Here is a 24,440-nt window from a genome sequence, read left to right as displayed (position 1 = left end):
TTTCTTTTTAAATTTTATGTCAATGCGATTTTTAGTTGTTGATTTTTTGGGCTGTTTATTAGTTTGAATATGTAGCTCAAAGATCTATAATGAAACAAAATATTTTTTTTAGCAATGAGGAAGTCATGTCCGTGTTACAATATTGTTCTCGACGCCGAGCAAAATCAGCACTGCTGGTCTGTTGCCAAATCTTTCTATTTTACTTTCGCTTATCTCTCTATAAAGGATCACTAGTATAAACAAGTTCTATTTTATTTCTACAGTTAAACTGTTGAGTGGAAATTATTTTGAACTTAAATTTCATTTTGTTGTAGGCAAAGTAAAAATGATTCATTCAAGTTTTTCTCATGTTTAAAGGTCTTCTGATCTCCAAGAAATAATTTCAAGTAAGATAGTTGGAAACAACAGAATTTGTTATCAAAAGTATAGTCTCGAAATAAAGAAGTGCTACGAATAAAGTCATTATTTAGAGTTACAGGCTAACGTTTTGTAATTGCCCATTTTGATCAAAATTTGGGGAAAAAATCTGAAAACTTTGAAAATTCTTGCAAATATCTGCAGTAACAGTTAACTCTCCCTTACTCGATATTCCGTATCACGAAATCGAGTTAGAGAACCATAGTAAAAGTTGGTTTTCATGGCTAACTCGATGGTCCCTTGGATCGCAGTTGCATTGGTTTTGTGTTCTGTAACTCGATACCTCCCTAACTCGATGATCCCTACAATATCGAGTAAGAGAGAGTTGACTGTACTATAAATTATTTTCGACCGAACAAATTGTGAGAGGACTGTGAAAATAACGTTTCGTTTTATGTTAGATCTGTTGGAAAATATGGTGTTGATACAATACAATCTAATTGTGTTTTAAAGTTATGTTTAATTCTGTTAGAGTTAAAGAGGTATCGAGTTACACATGGAACAAAGTATAATAGATTGAAGGGACCGTGCATTGCAATGAGTTACGAGAAATATCGAGTTACAGAATATCAAGAGGTAAGTAACGTGCATAACTAAAAGTCTTCAAATAATTCCATTTAATACTAAATACTGTTAGAATTATAAAAACTTAAGTACTATTACATCCATTTTGAAGAACGGGAAAAATACGAAACATTCTCCCCTAGGCACGTTGCGTGATATTTGATGGCACCCCTGACGACTGAACGCGCTTCATAACAGATTGCGGCAACAATCTGTCGACGAGCTTTACTTCATTCACAGCAAACGAGCCGTATACATATGTGAGAGCGTCGAGGTCGAAACCGAGTGAAATCCGTGAAGTTCGTGATTCAAAAGTTTGAATGAATATCAGTAACCATCAAGGATGATGTGTTGAAAAATGTGAGTTATGCGGAATAATCGAATCAATTGTATCTGCGCGTAATTTCAGTGGTATTGTGCATATCTCCCAAATGCAATATAATGTGCAATATTCAAAATGGGTAAAAATGAAATATAATGCAATTAAAGCCCACAAAGTACAAACAGAATCGAGTAAGTGAGAACCATAGGAGCTGTTCCAAAGCATGAATAAATAAAAAGGCAATGCAACAAACAACGTAAATAATTGCGTAGCCCTGGCCAATATATTGAACTCAATTTGCGTACGAAGTGAGCGAGGCAAGGCAAATGCAAAACATTCACAGGAAGAAGTATTGCTATTCATGGACAGCAATCATCCTTCGATGCGAGTATATTGTTATCAGCAAGCAGCAAAGGCGATAAGATTTAGATTGTGATAACACTTGTGCAAGGCTGAAGCAAGGGTTACAACTAGGGGCAAGACACCTTTGATAATAATTAGCGATATTAGCACTATTAATGTGCAAGGTTTTGCTTACTAGTATTAACACTAAGTACAGCAATCAAAAGATAGAAGCCGATAGAAGTTGAAGTTACGGAACCCCGCAACGATTGCATCTCTTAAAAGTTCATCAGATACGTATGCGTTTTTATTGCATTGTGTATACTTACAAACTATTCGCATAACGGTCTCAAGTATCAATCATGTATGTTTTGTTTTACTGTGTGGCTGTACGAAAATGAAAGTAAAACAAAAATCACGAAGAATGCTTATCAGGACCTTACATAAAGAATGTTCGAAAAGTTGGGACACCTCAAAACATTACATTGCAATCCAGTCAGAAAATTTATCATAAAGGAATTTAAAGCATGTGACTCGAAGCACACACACTGCACCTAGAGAGATATCTGTCGGACATTCCTCCGTTCAGTTCGGACCCGTCGCCAAGGTCGATCGGCATTTATTACCTGTAGCCAGTAGTAGTATAAGACTTTTGCTATGTAGGTGAACTGGTACAGTCGTCCCACACTTATGGATAACCCACAGATATGGATCAGTGTTTATATAAACCGGAATTTCTCAACAAATAGATTTGCAATTAGGTACGCAAAACACACTTTTCTTGCATTAACTGATAGACGTAACAGCTTCGCGTTTAATTGCAATGTACTTTTACACATTTTATTCTGTCACTGGAGATGAAATGCCAACGATATTCCTAGAAACTATAATTCATACATGCGGGCCAGTGGAAGCGATACCACAGTTATGTATAAAAATTAGGCGAATCAAAACAATCTCCAAAACGTTTGCTTCCATAAAAACACCTCCCATATAACCAACTGCTGTTGTAGTGCTCTTATTCAGAATATGGGACCGTTAGATTCATGAGTCTTCTGATCAACATCTGTAGGATGGAGATTTTTTTAAAAATTGTCATGAATTCGTCACTTTTTCGCATATACTGGTGAAATTTGATGTATGTATCATAAAAATAGCCATAACGGTAAACGCGCAGCTATTCCGCTATCAATTGGCAAAGAAAGCTCTCCGTTAATAACTGTGGAAGTTCTCATAAGAACTCTAAGCTGAGAAGCAGATTCTGTCCCAGTTGGACAACGCCTAAAGAAGAAGAAGATAGAGATTCATGGAAACCACTTTATTCTGCAGTACCAGACTGGTAATTCTGTTTTGTGCAGCGTCACGATTATTATTAGTTATGATTTGTTGATCCACAAATGTGGGATGACTGTACACCGGTCGTATCGAAAGCCAAAGTGATCATTTGCGTTTAAGTGCTTACGCTTTTCCATTTAGGTATTTTTATAGGGTGGATGCACGATGAATGCAAGCATAGATCAGAAAATACTTGTTTTTAACTTAAAAGATCTATTCTCTGAATTTTGTTAAGTCAAATTTGTCGTTTTATAGCTATATGCCAAAGATTTCAACGCGCTGTGGTGCAGGAAGCAAAATTATGAGGAAATCTCGCATACTCTGAGATAACGCCCTAAAAGCCATTGGTAGCCACGAGTGTAGCTTGTTGTTTCTGAGCACAAGAAACAATAAGCATCCAAACCAACATCACAGGCAGGTAGATAATGATCCTTTCTTTCCCATAGCGTTGTTAAATAACATGAAAATCCATTCAATTGCTCAGAAACAACGAGCTACACACATGGTTACCAATGGCTTTTAGGGCGAGATCAGAAGTTATGCGAGAAATATGCATTTAGAGCTTTGGAATCAAACTTCAGACAATCACTGTCTTCTACAAAGTTGTTGGTTAGTTGGGCCCAGAGTGTATGAATGGAGAGTTGCGCGAAGAGTGAAACCAAATCTACCTATCGAACTGTCAAACCGTCTACCTATCGGGCAGACCAGCAAAACAGATAGGGGATATTTTCGAAGACGAAGAAGAACAACCATTCAAAGAAGTCTCTTCGCGCAACTCTCCATTCATAGACTCTGGTTGGGCCCTTTCATTTTCAGAGAAACATTCTGATTTGTAGAAATTATGTTATACATCATACTTCAATAGTCAATGAACCACTATCGAAACTTTGAAAAACGCACTATTTGATGGGTTCTTGCAAAAAAACATTTAAAGTCGTTTACACGGAGCATGTTTAACCCTTAACTTTCCAGTCGTCCCGCAGTTTGCCATAGTCAGAACCAGTGGCGTACCCACGGGGGGTTAGGATTAAATCCCCCTCCCCCCCAAATAGCCGAAAATTTAGGAACAAATGTTTTGTATGAAACGACACTAAATTCAAAAAAAATTTGGCTATGCCGCCGTTAACAACACATTTGATTATTAATAAAAAAAAACTATTGATCATCATAAGATTTTCATTTCGTATCGTGTTCGCCATCTCTGAGGATTGATAATCCGGAAACGGCGGGTTCGATAACTACCATAGATTTTTTTCAAACTCCTGTACATAGTGGTGCCAATTAATACTCTTAAATTGCTGGATACATTCCAAAATTATGAGATGAATCAAGTTTGTTACAAAAATCAAAAATTTTCATATCCTTTATTCAAAATTTGTGTGTTTCTGTGGGTTTTCATAATGACCTAATCGTTTCCTACTGTAAATCTGAAACGTGTATGATGGGTGAGATTCCAAATGACTATAGCAAGCTTAAGGACTCATTGGTTGAGATTCGATGATCAAAACCTGACAACATTTTGGAAAGAACTTCAATACTCCTTTTAACATATATTTTAGGACAATTTATCAAATTGATGTAAAACTTTTATTTCGAATAAAATGATGAATTTGAAATTTAAGCTAAGTTATTGCACATTACGAGGAAAACGAGCATTCCTGAAACATTTTTTTTTTGTAAATTGAAGTTGGTTTATATTTGGTAAAGATGATTTAACTTGAATTCCTTGAAACGAGTGCTCTTATTTGAAAAGAGATTTGTTTTAAGTTTTAATTCTGAATGTTTTTTTTAGAGAAATCTGCAAAAACACCTAAATGTGGAAAACCTTCCTGCGATGACTATCTCTCATGAATTTTAATCTAAGAAAGGTGCTAAACACTTGATCACATGAGGTTTTTAACTTATGTATTTAACTGTTTGTCCCACCATACGTATTGCCCAGCATTAGGCTGTTAAGAAGCCCATGCCAAAATCCTTCAGAAGATTAGAAAATGTCACTGATTTGTTTCCCTTTTCCCTGCTAGTTTTTACCAATGTGTTAACTCACAAACACGTTGCATCTTCTTTCAAATCCAACACTGAAAGAATTATGCAAATGCGTAGACACGTTCTCAAGCCAACTCGTGACATGCGAACACAATTTTGTTTTCCGTGCCCCTTCCGTCAGATAGGAACAACCCTACTGTTAAAACTAAAACCCTTGTGGCATTTTTATCGATTAAATGAACGTTAAACATGATCAAAAGTATCAAGGTTCATAGTTGAAACAATTTTTAAAATTAAAGTTTTAATATAATATAGCCACTATATAAGCGAAAAAAATGCAAAAGTAGTTGCAAGAACATGCTCTTTCATGTTATTAAATAAAAACAAGGTTTATCAAAAAAATTAGGACCCTATTGATAAGGTTCGGTGCGCAAGTTTAAGCCGTAAAAAATCATAAATTGAATAAATGTATCACAAATTGTTTAAAAAATAATTAAAATGTTATAATTTGTTTTATCCGAAGGAAACATTGATAAGTTATTAATTATGAGAATTACGTTCAGACTAGATATATTATTTCTTGATGTGTATTTCTTGCAACTCTTATATTTTTCTACTACTAGTTTTTTTTTTAAGATCACAAGAAACTTCCGAACACGCTTGAATATACACAATTTACTGAAGAAATCTAAATTTTATGCAGTAATTCTCTTATTTTACTGAAAATTAAACATTAAAATGTACAAGACTAATCCGTTTTCGGCAATCCCAGTTTTAGTAAAAATATCTTTTATCATTCTGGTTTATATCGTTCACAAAATACTGTGGTATAAATGTATAAATGTTTGATCATTTTGTTATAAGTTTATAAAATCTGTTCCACTCAGTATTTGGTCGTTTCTTTTAAATCATTGTGACTGCTGTAGTTGTCTTTTGTCAGAAGAATTGTTTATGAAGTGGAGAAAATTTCATGAAAGTTCATACATATTTGCAAAAGTTATTGAAGAAAGATCGCGGAAGCCGTGAGAATACTCTGCCCGAATACTTTGAAAACAATGTCTTGAGAAATGGTCACAAAAATTCGTAAATTCCGAATCAATAATTTTACCTTGTTAAACCTTATTTAGAAATATTTTTGGAAAAATGTCATAGGATAAGTACTAGTCAAAAATTTATGGATGGAATTTAGCGATAAGTTAGTCAGCGGTTTTCATATCGTGCTCCGCGAAGGTCTGGCAGGTGCTCCGTGACAGTTTTAAAAATGTGTACCAATGCTTTGACATCAACATTGATTCTTTATAAGGGCTTATCTGCATTCATTAATTGCTATTCAACGTTGCTCTCTTTGTAGAAAACTGATTCGCTTTTCGCAACATGTTTTTGTGCTGTAATATAAAGAAATACTACAGCTTGCTTCATAAACTAGAAATATTTAGAATTTATTCAATCTGGCGAATTAATTTGCGAGAAAATGAAAGTCGATAAAGTTTTTCATTCAAAAGTTTTTCATTCAAAACCACTGTTTTGTTCTCTAGATATGTGTTCTTAAAAATTTAGAGGTGGTTTCAATTCATCTTCACCAATGATTTTTCTACGTTGTGGTGGATAAGGAAACATAATTTTTACTAGTCTTATACACATGGTGTCAAAATATCGATAATTATTGAACTTACATGTACCTCTGACATTTTACGAAAACATTTGGGCTGAGGTTTTGTAATTGGTAGGTTCATAATATTTCATCGGTGAAAATTTGCTCTTACATTTTGTATGTGACAGTTTTAGCTACAGATGGGGTTTTCTTGATGGAAGAAATCCAGTTTTTCCTGGCGGAATATTTTGAAACTTTCAGGGTATGACAGTTTTTTTTTTGTTGGTATGCTTCTCCTCGTATCAAAAAACTGAAGCATATGCAACTTCAAAAAAATTTAAATTTTGGAAACGTGGCACAAATTAAAAAAATAACGGATTTCATCAATAAAATGAATATTCTTGAGAGTGCTGAACTTAATCCATTAAGATACTAATTAAAGGCTTAAAAAATATGTCTCAACCGTATTCGTATTTCTTAACTTAATCAATTTTGCCATTCTCATCCCATGAGTTTTGAAATATTTGTTGAAAAAACAAATACAGTTTCATTAAGATACCTAATTGCCATAGTTTAACCTTGTTATAAAAAACTATAAAATAAATCAAATATTTTTATAAAAGAATTAAGTTAAAAAAAATCAATGGAAGATTGACAAACATGAATCGCACTTCAAGATTTTCATAGGAATTATAGGGCTGATTTAAGCATGTAAAAATCCAGATTTCAAACGGAGTAATGATGAACAACTGGTACTCCGCGTAACAAATTTATTTCAAAAAGTGCTCCGCGAGCCAAAAAGGCTGAAAACCCCTGTGTTAGAAAACTAAACTGAAACGCTGATGAATATTTTTTCATATATCTTTCTGTTAAAGTTCAATAAAAAATACTACAAAATGATGCGCTCAGATTGTTTGTGTTATTATTTTTCTTTTAAAGAAATCGCATATTTTGTGCGGCCAAATTCTAAGTGGAACACTTTACCATTCAGTGTTACCTCACTTATCGACGTAACGCCATTTTACAGTACTATCATCTCGAAACAAATCTAAACCCAATATTATGGAAGTATATATTTTCGATTTGATTTTCACCTGATCGATTCTCAATATCTATTTCATAAAGCTAATCAATTAACACTGGTTTTCACTTCTTTTGTTCAAAGTATGTTCTTTTGAAAGCTTGAACTCGGTTTACCTTAGGCTTGTGCGCCGCCGCACCACGCCGCCGCCGATTCATTTTACGTCACGCCGCCAATTTTGGATTTTCACGCCGAACAATTACCCGGTCAAGTCAGTGATTTTCGATAGCGATCGATATAGATTCGTTTTGAACCGTTAGCGATCGCCATCGTTGGTCAAAATTCTATAAAGAATTATGAAGACTGGTTGGTCGGGTATGCATCTCGAAAAAAATGATAAAATTTTTACGAAAAAAATGCACCAGAGAATTTTTATTTGGAAGTTCGTACAAGGTTTCTTATAGATGAGATTTAAAGGATATTTCCTAGAATTTCTCCAGGATACTCTCTAAGGAGTGTATCGAAAATAAGCTATCCACATATTTTTCTTTCAAATCATGTAAAAAATTGATATTTTATTCAAACAAAAAACTAATCCTATATTGTACAAGGTTTAACTTGAACATAAAGAAGACCGAATGAAATTAAAACTATTCTTTTACGAACTTTCGAACTTTTGATCGAACACTCTTCATCAAGTTCCGAACAAGAGTTGCATCACATTTTTTGGACGCTTAGGCTCAATTTTTTTTTGAATTCCTGCATGTTCCCAGCTGCTTTACCAGTCTTCTTGAAGACCCTCTTCACGATTGCCCAGTAACGTTCGATGGGTCGAAGCTGAGGGCAATTTGGTGGATTGATGTTTTTCTCAACAAAATCTATACCGTTTTCCGCAAGCCAATTGAGAGTAGTTTTGGCATAGTGAGCCGACGCTAAATCCGGCCAAAACAGTGGAGGGATACTATGCTTCTTATATTAAGGCAGCAATCTCTTCTGAAGACACTCAGATCGATAGATTTCCGCATTTATAGTTCCGGTAGTGTAAACAATTGTCGACTTCAAACCACAGGTACATATTGCTTGCCATACCAGCACTTTTCGACCAAATTTCTCCACTTGAATCAACCTGTCCGCATCGCTTACATCCTCCCCTACGACGGCAGTAAAGTATTGTGGACCCGGAAGGGTTTTTGAGTCCTCCTTTACATAGGTCTCATCGTCCATCAAAATGCATGCATTCGGACACTGCAAAAGACGCGAGTACAACTTCCGGGCCCTTGTTGCTGCTCGCCTCTTCTGTTCTGCACTTTGTTTCGAGATTTTCTGCTTCTTGTAGGTCTTCAGATGGTTCCGCTGCTTGATTCGCTGGATCATTCCGACACTTGTTCCTGCTTTTTTGGCCAAATCACGTATTGACATCGATTTGTTCTTCATGATCAGAGATACCACTTTCCGGTCCAATTTCGGGTTGGAAGAACCGGGTTTTCTGCCTCTTCCTGGTAGCTCATCCAAAGTATAGTGCTCCCCAAACTTGTTAATGATGGTTTTAACACTTGCATGATGAATTCCAAAGCGCTTCGTCAATTTTCGCAGAGTAATACCCTTCTCACTTAGTCATGTGTCCAGAACCTTTTTTTCACTTCCTTTTCAATACGCGACATTTCGGAAACCAAAGATTTGAACCGCGCAAACAAATAAACAAACGGAAGCTGACAGGCAAATGACAACATAAAAAATCATCACAAATACATGCGTACAACGAAAATGTATGTGGATAGCTTATTTTCGATACACTCCTTACGGTTTTTATTGACAATTCTTCCCAAGATTTTTTCGGAAACGATTCTTGGAATTTCTCCAGTGAATAATTAAATAATTTCTCCTTAGATTTGTTCTTAAATATCTGCAGAGGTTTGATCGTCTACATCCAAGTTTCTAGCAGCCTTTAGAGATTGTTTCAGAAATTTTATTAAATTTGTAGAGTTACATATTTCTCAGGAGCACATTTTTGTGTCGTTTTTTTATTTATATCATGTGTTATTCGTTCGTAATGTAAATGACGTCCACAGCAATTTTTAATGGTATTGTATTGATTGAGATTGTGTTTATGACAAGTTCTTCTCAAGTAGTGAATTCGTGATTATACATTCTTGAAACCGATTAGGGATGGTACACAAATTATGTCACGCTAAATTTCGACTTTTTCGACCCCCCCCCCCCCTTTGTCACGTTTTTTGTATGAGTCCTTCAAAAAATTTCTAAGGATTGTCACGCTTGGCTAGACCCCCTCCCCCCCTTGGAGCGTGACGTAATTTGTGCATGACCCCTTATTAAAATTGTCAGCAATCCAATGACTATCATGAATAAATAAGTGGATATCATTTATCAGCTCAGCAACATTACAATTTTGTCTAAGATCCTAAGATTCCTCAAATATTGCAACTATCTTGTGCCCAAACAAAAGCATTAATGAGTTCTAGTCTTCAAAAGAGCGTTGAAGCTTAAGTTTTGAATTTGTTGATAATATTGAACGATTTTCCAAGTTAAAAGAATCATTGAAATCCATGTGAATCCAGATGTTTGATATCATCTACGCTTCATGAAACATTGTGATCATGATGTTCCTTGAACAGAGCTTCGAACAGCCCAAAAAGCTCATCCTAATGTTTAAAAATATATAGAAACCCCATAGAAAGTCTTCAAAAGTAATCTTTACATAACTTGCGGCCAGCGTAATATTTTGGTATATATGTAGTATTTCCATGCATTTTATACGAGTGATTTGATTCATAAAGAATGGTGTATACCAAAAATTATACCAACCAAAATGTTGACTGGTAAGAACAGTTTTTCTTGCAATAACGGACTAGCAATTGCGGGCGGTCAATCATGCCATATTCCTTGAATGACTGAGAATTTCTTCGAGAATTTTCCAGAGCTTATAGAAGAGTTTTGAGGAGGCTGGCCATTAATTATGTTAGACTATTTTGGAAGTTTTTTTGATCTCCCTCCCATCATGGTAAGATTTGTTGTATTAAAATTAAAAATAATTTCTTTGACGATTCTATGAAATCTCACAATCCTTTTTCCTCCATAAACTCTTTTTTCCAGATTTTTCATGAATTTCATTACGAGAAATCCATCGAATATTCTTGAATGCTTATAGGACTCTTTTGTTTCAGATAGTACCGTAAAATGTCCTCCAGCTATACTTTGAAAAATTTCCGCAGCAAATTATCCACAGATTCCTGGAAAATATCCTGGTTCTTCCCTGATTTTTTTCAATAATCTTTCCTCAACAACTCAACAAGCTGCAAGCTTTACGAAGGAAATCAAAAATCAATCGCATATATTTAAATTTTCTACCATAGATAGCGTTATATGCAATGAATTTTGATTCGTTAGTAACTTGAAGATCCTCAAATCAATAGAGATCAGGTTGCAACAAACCTGAACTTTTGAAATAACTTTTTCCTAGGAAATTGCCCACTTTACCGCCACCCGAACTTTAGTTTCGTTTTTGGCATAACATTGTTGTTTCTAAACAAACAACACTTCTGATTTGTTTCTGTTCATGCTTTATTCAATGGAGAGAACGAGAGAAATTAATGGATTAAAATTCCGGCCGGAATTTTAATTGAAACATATATTTAAACTTCAATCTCGTTGAACTGCTTTAGAGTTGCTGGTTTCCACACAAACTTTCATAGTAGCTTCTTGTTCTTCTAAAATGGTCAAATGCGAGAGGCGTAAATAAATATTTTAGCACTTAATGATTATGATCCACCCTAGTAACCATCATACTGCTATGTCATTACTGAGACTGAATCAACTGCATGCTACATGTGATGTGATTTTCTTCAAATCACTTACATAACGAATGACAGATTTGAGTAATCAACCTCTATTGTGTTGGATGAAATGTTGAGGAACACGAAATCAAATCAATTATATCGAAAACCAACATCTGTGAGCAAATAATCTAAGATGAAGCATAGAACAAAGGGGAAATAAGGTTTAGAAACAACAAAAATCCTTTCTAGACCGCATACAAGTTCCCTGATCTCTTTAAAATAACAAAGTGAAAAGACCCTTAGCGCCCCTGTATGTTGAACAGAAGATCAAATACAGTCGAAGCTCGTTATAACGACAACTTTTATAGCGACAAAAGCTCTCTATAGCGACATTTTTCGGTCCCTTGAAAAATATTATGATGTTATAACTATTCTCTATAATGACAATTATCTATTACGACGGTTCCTTGCGATGTCGTTATAACAAGCTTCGACTGTAGTCAAAGAATTGATTTTGGAATGATAACCAGAAATTAAACTGCACCTACATGAATAGGTAATGTTTTTAAACATCTTGCACCTGTTTGAAGATCTTGCATCTATTTGAACATTAATTGAACACCGAAGTCGCATGACTCTCACCATACAATTGTTATCAGTGGGCATAATTTGTTCAACTCATAGTTGATTTACTTCACCACACACAGTCCGACTACACATGCACAAGTGATCAGTGTTTGATGTGCGATAGCTATTTATAGTTTTTATTATGATAAACTAAATGAACTAGTTCATAACAGATTAAGAAACAAATTACTACAAGCAGCCCTCAGTTTGATTGAGCAGCAGCCAAATAGTACACTCTAAAGAGAGATATGACTACACCTACTCTTCACAGTCGAATGTACCAATGTGCATCCGATTCGTGTCGATTTCCTCAAGCACCAACTGAAACAAGTTTATTTTTCTTTTCATTCTGTTGCAGATCACCCCAACAGCTGCACGCCAGTAACCTGATTCCAAAGCTACAAGCACCATGCTGTGATATGCCACCACCGACAGTAATACAAGCTTGAAGAACAAAACGCGCGCACATTAACCGTCTTCTTTATTTGCGCGATACGAACCTTACCCATCTTAGGCGCAATTGCAGTGACTGGCAAGCAGCCAGTATAGTTATCATCTCCATATCAGCTGAAAAACAGCGAAAACAAGGTCCACAATGTGTTCGTGTTGTTCCGACATGCAAAAGAAGATGGTATCGTTTGGGTGTTCAGCTTTCCTGATACTGTTTGCAATCATTCTGGGTACGCTATGGCCGTCGATGTCTTCTAAACTGTTGCGCGATGTAAGTTTATCTCCTTTAGTGTTGACCTACTTGTGTAACAAATGCATTCATATCCCACCTCCACAGAAACTAGTGATCAAGAATGGTTCCGTCAACTACCAGAACTGGATCCGAACTCCGATCCCGATGTACCTGGAGGTCTACTTGTTCAATTGGACCAATCCACAGGACCTGGACAAATTCCCAACGGTGAAGCCCCACTTCGAGGAAATGGGCCCGTACGTGTTCCACGAAGTTCACGATCGAATCAATCTGGAGTGGAACGAGAACAACACGGTTACGTTCAATCAGCGACGAACGTGGAACTTTGATCCCGAACTCTCGCGGGGATCGCTCGATGATACCGTGACTAATCTGAACGTTATCTCACTGGTAAGTTGAATCAGCCTTTGCCGGGCGGGATGAGTAATCTTTGTGATCGTTGTTGTATAAAAGCCGGGTTCCAATTACCAGCTGTTTATGGATCAGAAGGTTATGGGTACAATTTCAAGGCCTAGATGCGTCATTCGCTCATACTATAAACCTGTTCTTTTTTTTGTGGCAGGTTCATATAAATTTCTAGCGGATTAAACTGAAATGTAGTTGGAAGGGTCATGATTGGTTGACAGATGCACAATGGTCGGGCTCCATATAGAGGAGCGGCCAAAACTACCAAAACACTTTTTTGAGATTTTTATGGTTTTTATCATTTTAAAATATACCTCATGTATTATATTATTATGATTCTTAATTGAAATTGTATTAAAATTTAAATTTCTTTGACTTTTATAACGTCAAAATGACTGAAGTCAAAAAAATGAAAAAATTAACAATAAAATAAAGTACAAAATTCATATTTAAGGAATGCAATATTTTCCCAAAGTTACGCACTATCTGAAAGCTTATGGTTCAACACTTTTATCGAGCATGAGGATGGAAAAAAATATTTGGTTGAAGTTTTAAAACTGTTCAATATTATACTTTAGTAATTTTGATGATTTTGTACATGAAAAACAACTCTTGTCGCGTCATGTCGCCGCGATTTCGAATATTGCACTTTAAAATACATCCTTAGATCTTACAAAAAACGTTTAAATTTTTTGCTGAAATTTGCTGATTTGCAAGTTAGAGCTATTTGAATAATTCAATATTTTCATACATTTTGACGATATTTTTCATACAAAGTTTATATAAAATATATTTAACCACTCTTCATACATATCTTGATCAAACTCGTTTAAATACAAACAAAATGTGTGCTTTCAGCCAAATTTGATAGCATTTCTAATAAAAACATCTTTTTATTTTTAAGTTACGTAATATGTGAATAACCCCTTCTGAAACAATAAAAACGCCAAATAACATATTCAGATTACATATTTCATCGATTAAGGCGATAAAATTAGTTTTGGCCAAACTTCGTTTTTTTCCGACCATTGTGAGATGGTCAAATTTGCTTCAGCGGTTGGCTAACGCTTGTACCGTTTTGATTCATATTACGGACACTTAAGGCCCCAGTGAAGCGTTTCTCATCAAAAAGCATGTAAAATATATCAGTTTGTATGATTCCTCAGCGTCATCGAGCCTTAAAAGCCCATAGCTTTCGAATGGTGGGTCAAGATTTTGATTCCGCAACATGAATAATTTTAAATATATGAAAATGTGTGGACTTCTTATGATTCTTATTCCGGACGCTTCCTTACTTTTGCCTTGATTTCCGGACACTTTGATTCCAATTCCGGACAGCTCATGAAAATCATAAATAGAGAAGTCAAATGATCGATTGAAATCGATTGAAACAAACGGTACCGTTTTGATTCATATTACGGACACTTAAGGCTTCAGTGAAGTACAACTAATCACTACACATATAAATTGAATCGTTCTGTACAAAACTTTAGCGTAATCAGGCCTTGCAAATACTTTAATTTCGAATGGTGGGCGAAGATTCGGATTCCACATCTTTAATTCACTTTAATCGATAAAAATGTTCGGCCTCTTCATTATTTTTATTATTGTTTCGAATTCCGGACAGCTCTTGAAAAACACAATCAGAATAATCGAATCATTGATTAAACGCACTAAGTCGTAATAAAAACGTCAAAACTAGTTGAACATTGTAAATTTTCATGGATTGCTATGTAAAATGTTTATAAAAATCATCATTCAAATTGGGAACTTTTTGACGGCGCATTTTGAAACATTTCGAGTGAAATCTTTCCCATACAAAGTAGAGTGTCCGGAATTTGAAGCTGTCCGGGTTTCGAATCAAGACGGTATATTTTCAAAAGCCTGCCTCAATTTTCTATCAATTTCAAAATTTAGTGCTACTTAATATTCACAATTTTTTGCTGTGCATTTACCCCTTTTCAAGATAGCGAATGCCTGCTTTACTGCAAAGCAGTAAATTTGAAAAAGCATCTATTTCTAATCCATGTTATTTTACAAACGAAGTTAACACCTTGTATGCAATTCTTACACTAAATTGTATTTTTCAGCTTAATCAACTTCCCCAGTTCATGTTAATATATTACCTGCCATAAGAACAGATGACGATGAATTCTATAAAAACTAAATATATGGTAGCAAGCAGATATAAAGAGTGGGAGTCCTTATGATGTTGAATTTTTTAGTACTTATTGGGGATTTGTTTGAAGTTGTTGAAGATTTTGTTAATCTTGGAACTCTTGTGACATTTGTGATACCCTCAAGTGGTCTTCTACGAAATTGCAAAAAAATGTTGTACGTAACTCGTTGCAGAACTCAATTTACGACTCGTGCTGTAAAAATAATCATTCTACAACTTGTTCCGTAAATTACTATTACTTTTGACTGAACTACGGTTACTGTCAGAATCAATTTTGCAACATTACCGAACAGGCCTAAAAGTCAGTAATAGGGTCAGTGTTCCCTTAGTGAACAGTCCCCTATAGTCGCACTAGTGGCTTTTTACGGCAGTTTTGCTATAAACCTTTTCAAAATATTTTTTGACATGAAGGTCAGAGGCTATTTATCTAAGTACAGATGATACACAGCTTGATTTTGTTCAAAAAATGATCGAAATAAATTAGTTTTGCTTAAAATTTGAGCTCCCTTGCGTCTATAGTAAACCTAATATTCCTATAGTAGCACTACTGAATGAAATTATTTTTTATTATACGAAATAATTAATTAATTTAGAACTTTTTTACATCAAACGAAAGCTTTGACCTACACTTTAAAGAAAAAATATAAAAGCTTTGTGAAAAATACGGTTTTGATTAGTATTTTGCCAACGCCGTGATGCTAGTGCTACTATAGGAACAGAAATTAGAAATAGTGCTACTATAGGCACATGTATTCCTGTAGTAGCCCAAGCGATGAACATATATGAGTTTTCGTAGTTTTCATATTTTTCTCACAAAACCAAGATAAAAAGCTCTCAGATGATGTAAAAATAATGACGCTAGCGTTTTTTTTTTCGATTTTATACGAATATTTGTTCTTAGCTATGCGGCTATTGGTACATCGACCCTAGTAGGCTAGTAGTTTACGGAACAAGTTGCCGAATGATGATTTTTACAGCATGAGACGGCAAGCCTCGTAGGACGACGACGAGTGCTGTAAAAATTGAGTTCTGCAACGAGTTACGTACCTACAATATTTTTTGCAATTTCGTAGAAGACCACTTAAGGGTATCAGAAATTATATCGGAGTGCATTCGCCATTATTTTACAATTTCTGAAAAATTGATGTGTTAAGCGTTGCGTAATGAATCATTACAGCACTGGTTCAGTTGCATAATAACTATTCCATACTTCAGTGCAGGAAAGTAGGCCGTTCCATGACAGATTGACGTGATGAAAAACAGCCTATTACAATGAGAAATTGCAAAAAAAAAACAATTACCGACTATAGTAGTTCATGTTTTTTACTGACTTTTCGTCAAAATGAAATCAAAACAAAATGATGCGCATGCGGGATTGTGTCAAATGAGAATCTCCTGCTGTAAAATCATCCGGCGCCAGGAGACACGTCCTATGGCAACCAAACTTTTCCTGCACCTATTGTGCGCTTTCTCGTGGTAAGTAGTCAAAATTTAGTGACAAACTCAAGCTCAGCACGATTTTAAGTGCTTACGTTGGTTAATTTGGTTGGTTTTCATACAAGAGATAAATTCATCTGCATCCTTGAGTTTGCCTCTTGTATGCAAACCAACCAAATAATAATGATTTTGTCACACATTTTTCGATTACTTCCACTGAGATATGAGCATACCATAGATGTTTATTCTCACGAAAAATGCTTAAAAAGGGACATGTCCATGTCGATTGGGTTATTATTTGTATTGATTCCTGAAAAAAAAAGAATCCGGAGAAGCAAAGCATGAAGCATGGGAAACTGGAAGGCCAGTAAAAACGCTTTTTTACTTTTTTACGCCAGTAAAAAACTTTTTTACGCAATTTTACTCACTAAGTCAATAATTTCCATCAATCAAAACATATTTTGGTTTACTGGGTTTTTTTCGGTAATTGTAGAATTTACTGAAAAATCCGTTGTGCCAAAACTCTGTAAAATTTTACTGGGGTCGGTAATCTGAATTGGCTGTGTAAATAAATAATTTTCAGCTTTGAATGTTTCACTTTTATCGAATATAACATCAAAATAATATAATTTTTTTTTATAGATTTCATCTAATATAATCTAATCTAATCTAATCTAAGCGCTTGTACCGTCAATATTGAAAAGCATCCTGGAAATACCTAGATTTGTTAAGGTATTTTCTTGTCAGCATTAATATTTGCAGAATATCAGTGATTTTATACAAATATTAAAATGACCAGACCCACTGTGCAGACTTTGTTATTGAAGACAGCTGGAGAAATTTCGACGATCAGGTTATTCACGAATGAATAGCATGATAGTAGGCGAAAAATTTCCAATTTTAAGAAGGAAGGAACGGGAACAACCGTTTCAATTCAGGGTTATAGGTAAGATCGTTGGAAGTGGCGTTGCGAAGAAAGTTAATGCGTACTCTATTGGTGTAAGTTCTTCTGGGATGGGACACAGGTATTTCCTCCTCACGTCCTGGCTCTAGACCCCTCTAGCGCTTAACGCCTTTACTCTGAACCGAGATGAAATCCCGCTATACAAAAACTAAAACAGTTTGCTGTTAAATTGCTACTACAATTTTCGAAATATCAAACATGATTTAGAACATCATGGTATACAAGGTAATGAATAAATTAAGAAGAATGGGAATATGAATATGTACATAGATTAGCTCACCAAATTGGAGACCATGTGTGCAATGTGATCAAACATTATAATATAGATGATTTGAAACGATCTCACCAAATTTCAGTTGTGTACCAACGATTGTTGTGTTTGCTCTCCTGGATCGTGAATCCCGCTGTGTTACCACCAGGGGTTGTATGTTGCACTTGAAGCAATAAACGGTAGCTTTACAGTGGCCTGGAAAAACTAAATTATCCGTTTCTCGGAACCAATTGTGCAATGTTTCGTTTGCTTCCGTGCGATATACAGCGCATCTTACCAGACGTAACTTCGACGCTTAAACGTTTCTCACGTGTCCAAAATTCCAGGTTTCAACTGCATCAATATTATCCGGATAGTAAGACAGACATAAGCCATGGCCACTTCCACCAATTTCTGGCACTTTCATACATCCGGGAAGATTCTTCGTTTGTCATCCTCCGGAAGCTCTTCGTTTGTCATTCTCGCCACTTTTTTATTTCACCCACGGCACTTGTGGCCACAGGCTCGTGAAGTATATTGATTATTGATCGCAGCATCTCGGGCGACATCCGAGTCTTGATTTCCTTTTCCAGAACTAACTTTACCTCTCTTAACGCTACACCACGTTGATCTTTGTGCTTCTGTGCAAGCGCGTTACCTATGGCCAGTACACTGCCGGCTTGTTCTCTCTGGGATGGTCTTTTCTCTGCATAGAATCATCACAACACCTTGGTCCATAGTGTTCCGTGCCTCAGGAAATGAATAGCTCACCGTACAAGCCGCCCTGTTCTCCATCGATGATTGCTTTAAGAATAACTTGCGTGTCACGTGCCAGATCATGGTCCTGTAGGGTTAGGTTTGCAGAACGCCACATCGATAATAGATTGATTGGTGCAACAGCTACCCCACTCCGCTACCCATGCATTAAAGTCGCCAGCTATTACTAATGGCAGGCGATCGGCTAGTTCGTTTATCATTCTTCTGTCCAAATGGGAAATTTCCGGAACGGATTACCTTCAGAATGCACAGCTGCAATAAAGACTGGACTCGGAAAAAATGAGACACACAAAAATAATCACCAATTTCTCAATTTTTTCAGGGACTAAATAACTATATATTAGCTTTGTTTTGGCATGATTTATTTATGGATTTTCCTCCCCCAAGCAGAATGCTCGTACATTTCTCTTAACACTGCTCATGAGATCTTGGGTGAAGCTTTGCCCATCTTTATTACACAATTTCTCCCAATTTTTCTTCAAAGCTTCACAGGTTTTGAATGTTTTTCCGCTCTTCTTCAACTTATTCTTCATTATCGCCCAAAACTTTTCGATTAGACAAAGTTCTGGTGTATTTAGCGGGTTCGCCTCCTTCGGGACCACTTTAATGCCCTTCGCTTCGTACCAATCCATTACAGGCTTGGCGTAATGGCACGAAGCGAGATCCGGCCAGAACAGCGTGGGACCACGGTGAGAGCGGAGGAAGGGCAGCAAGCGCTTAAGCATTCTTCTCGATAAATCTGCCTGTTTATGGCGCCGGTTGTAACGAACGTCCGTACTCGCAGATCGCCTGCCGCAACAGGTACTTCTCCGCGAATTTGTCCATCTTTCTCTTCCGGAACCTAAATGTAGGACGAACCGAAAAAAACTTGAGGCCGGGGATTTGTTTGGTGTCCGCCTTGATGTATGTCTAGTCGTCCATGACGAGACAGCCTGGCTTGACCAGCCACTGTATTGCTTGTCAGTCCTAAAATTACGTAGGGGCTGGGCTTCATAGTCTGCTGGACGAGCCACTTCGACCTTTTTGGCCACGTCTCGGGTGGAAAAAGGTGAAAAGGTGGCGCCTTCTCTGGGTATTCCGTTTTCGGTTTTCGGCCTCCAGCTCGCCGCTCGATGGTCTTCGTCTCATTACTTTTACTGTGCGCCGCACTCTAAACTAGTATTACCCAAAATTTCGCGTACTAGTATTACCCCCACGCGATAAAAAGTTACACCCAAAACAAAGTGTCGCATTTTTTTTCGAGTCCAATTTTTAGCACACGCCGACATTTTTTGCTATCGCAAAACTATTACTTGAGATAGATACTGCTCTTTGCATTGAGTATTGCCTTGTTATCCCCAAAGTAGTTATATGCGAAGACCAACTCATACACAGTACCCGTTGTTGGCTGAGATAGCCCGATAGTGGCACCACATCAGTCTCCGTTCCCGAGATTGATTCCTGTCTATGAGTTGCATTACAGTATTTCAAAATGAATTGTGTTACTGCCGTTTTGACTACATTGATACTTCGCTCGAGCACGGACTGCGGATTGGGTCGGCAAATATAATGAATGTGTCCCCACCGCTTGGCTTTCCGTTCCCGAGATTGATTCCTGTCTATGAGTTGCATTACAGTATTTCAAAATGAATTGTGTTACTGCCGTTTTGACTACATTGATACTTCGCTCGAGCACGGACTGCGGATTGGGTCGGCAAATATAATGAATGTGTCCCCACCGCTTGGCTTTCCATATCTTCAGCACATCTTACTTTTGGCGGGGGCATTGCCTTGCCATGCCTTAAAACCATTCTCGAAGCATTTGTAACAAAATTAAGGAGGCTTCAGTGCATACAGTGGACACTCCAACCAGCCCACCTTGAGCTTGTCCAAGTTTATAACTTTGTTAGAATCTGCAACCGGCCGCCATCCGAACCTATGCAGGTACTGCCTATAGTAACAATGTCCTGACAGAAAATGCGTCAGGGGGAAGTTCACTTCCCCATGGCTTTCTATACCAATCTGACACATTTGATATTAGTCGATGGGTCCATCTACCTTTAGTTGAGTTGAGTTATCCCATTTCTGCTGCCAACCTCTGAGCATTGTCTCTTTACACGCGTTGCGGACTCCTCTGATACCTCTTTGGTTGAAGCATTGTAAATCTTCCTATATCTGGCCACGATGCACACGGCTTCTTTAGAAACCGTTCGGTATGCGCTTGCTACTCTTAAACACATGATCCTATATGTGCTGTCCAACCGCCTTAGGGTTTTGTTCGTTCTAAACGCTTTTTACCAGACGGGTCCTCCATACTTCAGTACGGATAGCGGCTCGCCTGCCTGACGTTTGCTGGCAATTACAGCAGAGCTGTTAGACATCATCCTCGAAAGCGCTGGTATAGCCGTCGATGCCCTTCAACAGGCATATCCAACGTGGCTAGCGAAGCTGAGCTTGTCATCGATCATTACCCCACCATGCCTAAGGCGCCGTCCACAAATTATGTAACGCTCTAGGGGGAGGGGGAGAGTAGGCTCAAGCGTTACGACTCATACATAAATTTTAAATTTTTCAAAGCGTTACGGAGGGAGGAGGGGGTTCAAAATTTTCAATATTAGCGTTACGTAATAAATGGATGCCGCCTAAGGGATCGCATATGGACTCAATGATGCAATCACCTACCGAGCCGTTACTCGGACTTGCGGTTGTTAACCACTACCATCTCAGTCTTGTGACGGGCAAGTCCTAGTATCCTAGACTTCATCCATCTCTCAACTATGGAAATACAGTGCGCTGCTGTCAACTCTACTTCCTTCATTGATTCGTCATAGACCACTAGGGTGATATCGTCGGCGAAGCCAACACACCCGTCGGAAGGGGTAGCCTCAGTACGTCATCGTACATCGCATTCCATAACAGCGGGTACAGGATTGAACCTTGAGTTACTCCCGCGGTAATTCGAATGCTTTTCTGCCGTTCCTCTGTGTCATACTGTAGAACCCTACCATCAAAATAGCTTTCTAGAATATTACACAACTGCGCCGATACCTTGAGGGGATGAAGTGCGTGGGCTATCGCTTCCCAGCTTGCGCAGTTGAATGCATTCTTCGCATCCAGAATGATAACCGTGCAGTAACGGATGCCGCTCCTTTTATACTCGATTGCCAACTCAGCGTCCAGAGTTGATTTACCATTCCTGAATCCAAGCTGGTTGTTGGACATGACGTCCGCACCTTCCGCGTTCGGTACTAGCCTGTTTAGGATTAATCTCTCCAACAACTTGCCCGTCGTATCTAGTAGACAGATGGGTCTATACGCCGACGGGTCACCTGATGGTTTCCCCGCTTTTGGTAGTAGCACGATATTTCTGTCGCTTCCATACATCCGGTAACATTCCTTGATGCAGCGGTGCATCGCGGTTCTAAACACGTCTTGATCCGCATTGACTACCGCTTTTAGAGCAACATTCAGGATATGTACCATCGGGTCCCGGTGCTTTGCTATGATAAACTTTTGCATACTTTGAGACTTATTTAGTGTAGGTCTAGACATTCAAAAAGTAGATCTTGAAATCTGAGAGGGTGCTGCTTGCTCCGATTGCAATTTAGGGTAAACATATATTTCTTAAGATTTGTTCACATTTTTTTTTTCTTTTCAGAACACAGCATATTTTATGCGAAACGCTCCAACGTTAAGTAAAATGGCTGTTGAAGTGTTGCTCTCGCTGGACGGGTCCCTAATTTGGGAAAACAAACCAGTTCGCAATCTGTTGTTCGAAGGACTGGATGATCCTCTGCTGGATCTACTGAAAACCCTGAACAACACAGTGAAGCTTCCGTTCGATAAATTCGGATGGTTTGTAGACAGAAACCTGAGCGACACGTACGACGGAACGTTCACAATGAAAACGGGAGCCGATTCGCTGGAGAACACCGGAATGCTAACCTTATGGAACGGTCAGGCTCAGACGGGGATGTATCGGGGAAAATGTGGCGAAGTACGCGGAACGACTGGAGAATTGTGGCCGGTGAGTCACAGCTTGAAGAGTAATGTCACCATCTTCGCCTCGGACGTCTGCCGATCGTTGACGCTTCAGTACGGAGAGCAGATAACTATCCATGACGTAGAAGGAAACAAATATGTCGGCGACGAACGGGTGTTCGATAACGGAACCATGTTTCCAGAAGCGGCTTGCTGGTGCAATTCTGACTACTGTCCCGATGTTAAGTCAGGAGTTTTTAACGCGTCGGCTTGTAAATTTGGATCGCCGACCTTCGTTTCCTATCCTCATTTTTATCTAGCGGATCCTTCATATCTGGATGTGGTCAGTGGACTGAGTCCTAATAAATCCAAACACCAGTTCTACATTGCAATGGAACCACATACTGGCATTCCCTTGGATGTCCGTGCACGATTACAAATCAACACGCATCTGCAACCTATCAAGGGAATCGGGTAAGGTCCATTAGACTGTGTTGCAAAACGGACATTAACTTGTTTTCTATTTTGTAGCATGTACAAAGATGTCCCAGATATTATGGTACCGATGATGTGGTTCACCCAAAGAGCAACTCTGACTCCTGAATTGGCAAATCAAGCTAAGGTAGGTTGAACCACTCGATGAAGTAAGAGGATTTTCAACATCTGCTCTTTCCGTTTCAGATGGCCCTTGTGCTTCCGGCTTTGGGAATCTACATTGCAATCTTCTTCGGGACGACGGGAACCATCCTGGTTGGTATCTTCGCTTACATTTGCATCCGTAAGTGGAGCAGCCAGGTTCCGTACGAAGAACTGCTGCGGTGAGAAGTCGTTGCTGCTGAAGCCCTTGCAATCGATGGCGAAGACAACAATGGCATCGTTTGAACATGATCTCACATTCGACAGGAAATGTGTGGGCATTCGAAATAGCTAATAATCCACCTGCTGGGATGTGAAGTGCCTTAACGTGATAATCATAAGTCGTAGGTGCAGTCGCATTAATTGCTCACAACTTCAACTTTTCGGGTTTGCGGAATATACGTAGTTCGTAGAGATTAAGGATTATATTACCAGTTGACAATGATTTTAAGTCTGAGAACAATTGAGATAGTAACAGTGCCAATTATAGTTTATGATTGAAAGCTTGCAAATAGTAAAGAATAGCTACCAAATACTTCTGGTCTGTTACTAAAACATGCATTAGATAGCAATAATAAAAAGATAGTAAATATATTTTTGTTTTATTCATGAACGAAAATCCTTTGCCATTTAGGTAATCAAGACACTTTATTTGTTTGAGGTGGGCAAAAAAATAACGTGTACCATGAATTCTAACTGATCATACGATATGGATCAATGCACGAGTTCATTATTTGACATTCGAGCGGAGCCGTGTTATTTGTGTGACCATGGAAACTAGTACATTCGGCACCGCTCAAACGTCAAACCAGTGAATTTGTGCATCGGTCCATACAAAGGCATTGCTTAATTTACAAAGACTGCTCTCAGTAAATACCTCATAAGAACACTTTAAAACGTTGAGGCTCATACCTGGGCAGATAAACGGCAACGTTTTTCGTAGACGAAATTCCCCAGACAGAATCTGCAACAATTCTCATTTTTCAGTTAACGAATACTTGCTTAATAATCATTCCCATCAGGTAAGTTATAAACCAGGCATTGCATTTCATCCCATCTTTCGATCTTCTGAGCATGATATGGATCAAATCGTGAGAGATCATGTTAGAGCTCGGTGATCGATTTTTCCT

At 37.7% G+C, this 24,440-nt stretch overlaps 1 protein-coding gene across 1 annotated transcript; it reads left to right on the top strand.

Moving 5' to 3' along the window:
• The first annotated feature begins 1,184 nt into the window (after positions 1-1,184).
• LOC5571940 (protein peste) lies at positions 1,185-23,902 on the top strand. The gene is made up of 6 exons (XM_001659992.3): positions 1,185-1,341; positions 12,358-12,720; positions 12,787-13,092; positions 22,352-23,148; positions 23,206-23,296; positions 23,356-23,902. Exons 2-6 carry the CDS (start codon positions 12,595-12,597, stop codon positions 23,494-23,496), a joined length of 1,461 nt encoding a protein of 486 aa, XP_001660042.3. The 5' UTR covers positions 1,185-1,341; positions 12,358-12,594; the 3' UTR covers positions 23,497-23,902.
• Positions 23,903-24,440: the final 538 nt, after the last annotated feature.

Source organism: Aedes aegypti, chromosome 2, assembly GCF_002204515.2.
Source record: "Aedes aegypti strain LVP_AGWG chromosome 2, AaegL5.0 Primary Assembly, whole genome shotgun sequence".
NCBI classification, from domain to species: Eukaryota; Metazoa; Arthropoda; class Insecta; order Diptera; family Culicidae; genus Aedes; species Aedes aegypti.
The sequence above is the reverse complement of the archived record's forward strand: the minus strand, read 5'-3'. Positions and strand labels throughout refer to the sequence as shown.

Coding starts and splice junctions, on each gene's coding strand:
- LOC5571940 (XM_001659992.3), top strand. CDS start 12,595: ATGTGTTCGTGTTGTTCCGACATGCAAAAGAAGATGGTATCGTTTGGG. Junction 12,721..12,786: donor CTTCTAAACTGTTGCGCGAT/GTAAGTTTATCT, acceptor CCACCTCCACAG/AAACTAGTGATCAAGAATGG. Junction 23,297..23,355: donor AATTGGCAAATCAAGCTAAG/GTAGGTTGAACC, acceptor TTTCCGTTTCAG/ATGGCCCTTGTGCTTCCGGC.